Source organism: Pteropus alecto, unplaced genomic scaffold, assembly GCF_000325575.1.
Source record: "Pteropus alecto unplaced genomic scaffold, ASM32557v1 scaffold13, whole genome shotgun sequence".
Taxonomy (NCBI): Eukaryota; Metazoa; Chordata; class Mammalia; order Chiroptera; family Pteropodidae; genus Pteropus; species Pteropus alecto.
Genome location: NW_006434373.1, coordinates 3817427 through 3818486, shown reverse-complemented (window position 1 = coordinate 3818486; position 1060 = coordinate 3817427). Strand labels below are relative to the sequence as shown.

The 1060-nt window shown below is 38.9% G+C and overlaps 1 protein-coding gene across 5 annotated transcripts in view; it reads left to right on the top strand.

Moving 5' to 3' along the window:
• The window catches only part of MYO16 (myosin XVI), a 516601-nt gene that overhangs the window by 312206 nt on the left and 203335 nt on the right, over window positions 1-1060 (top strand). For all 5 annotated transcript variants that reach the window (XM_006909366.3, XM_015587388.2, XM_025045004.1 and 2 more), the window contains one exon: window positions 230-341. In XM_006909366.3, coding sequence (XP_006909428.1) covers window positions 230-341 — 112 coding nt within the window. The remainder of the gene's footprint in view (window positions 1-229; window positions 342-1060) is intronic.

Here is a 1060-nt window from a genome sequence, read left to right as displayed (position 1 = left end):
CTGAGAACCAAGTCAAACAGTGTGAACATGTTCTGGTACAACGAGAACCTTTTTTTCTCTTCCTGAAACATCATGTGCTATTATGTACCAAAGCCTTATAAACACACGGGTACACAATGTCCAGGTGGTTTCCATTATTCGGGAGACCAAATATGGCCAAAGTGACTTTAAACCACTGGAGTTTGACTATCAGCCAAGCCATAATTCTATGTGCTTCTTATCCTAACAGGTATTTGAACCAGACCTTACAAAATGATGTATCAACAGCAGAGCATTCTCTGAACAGGGAGAGATTTACTGTTTTGAAACAAGCCTTGAAGGTAGTTGGCTTCAGTACCTTGGTGAGTCATATCATAAATATTTCACTGAGAAACTAACCTTCTACTAATTTATCAAAGTTATTCATTTGAAACTTTTACCCAGTCCCTATTGTATTCTGGATGTGGTTGCAAACACACATGATTCAGCAGAGAATAAGCCCCAATCTCTGCCCCCAACAGTTTACATTCAAGTGGAGTAGACAGACAGAAACAAACAATATGCTCAGTGTCATATGTACGATGAAGACAAAGAGAAAGTGGCAAGGGGAGGGCTGCTGTTTTCAAGAGGGTGGTCAAGGAGACCTTTTAACCAGGTGAGCCAAACAGCAAAGAACTTTATAACGACCAACTCAAGAGAAAACTGCTTACTGCTAAGAACCACTTTGAAAAGTTATCTAGTCACTCTATTAAACTTGTTCTTTTTATTCTTAAAGAATTATCAAATACTTGCAAGCATTCTGAAGCTGAAAAATCCAATTTAAGATGTTTGAACCACTGCCGTGCAGCGGAGCTTTCTGTGATCTCAGAAGCGTGCCAGGTCTGCACGGGGCAATATGGTGCATGTGGTAAATGGCTACTGGACACTTGCAATGTGGCTAATGAGACTGAGGAAATGGATTTTTAATTTTTCTTTGTTTTAATTAATTTAAATTGAAAAAGTCTTGTGTGGTTAGTGGTTACTGAATTGCGTAGCACAGGTCTAATTGAATAAGAGATATGAAATGATCTAAGCCTGTTCT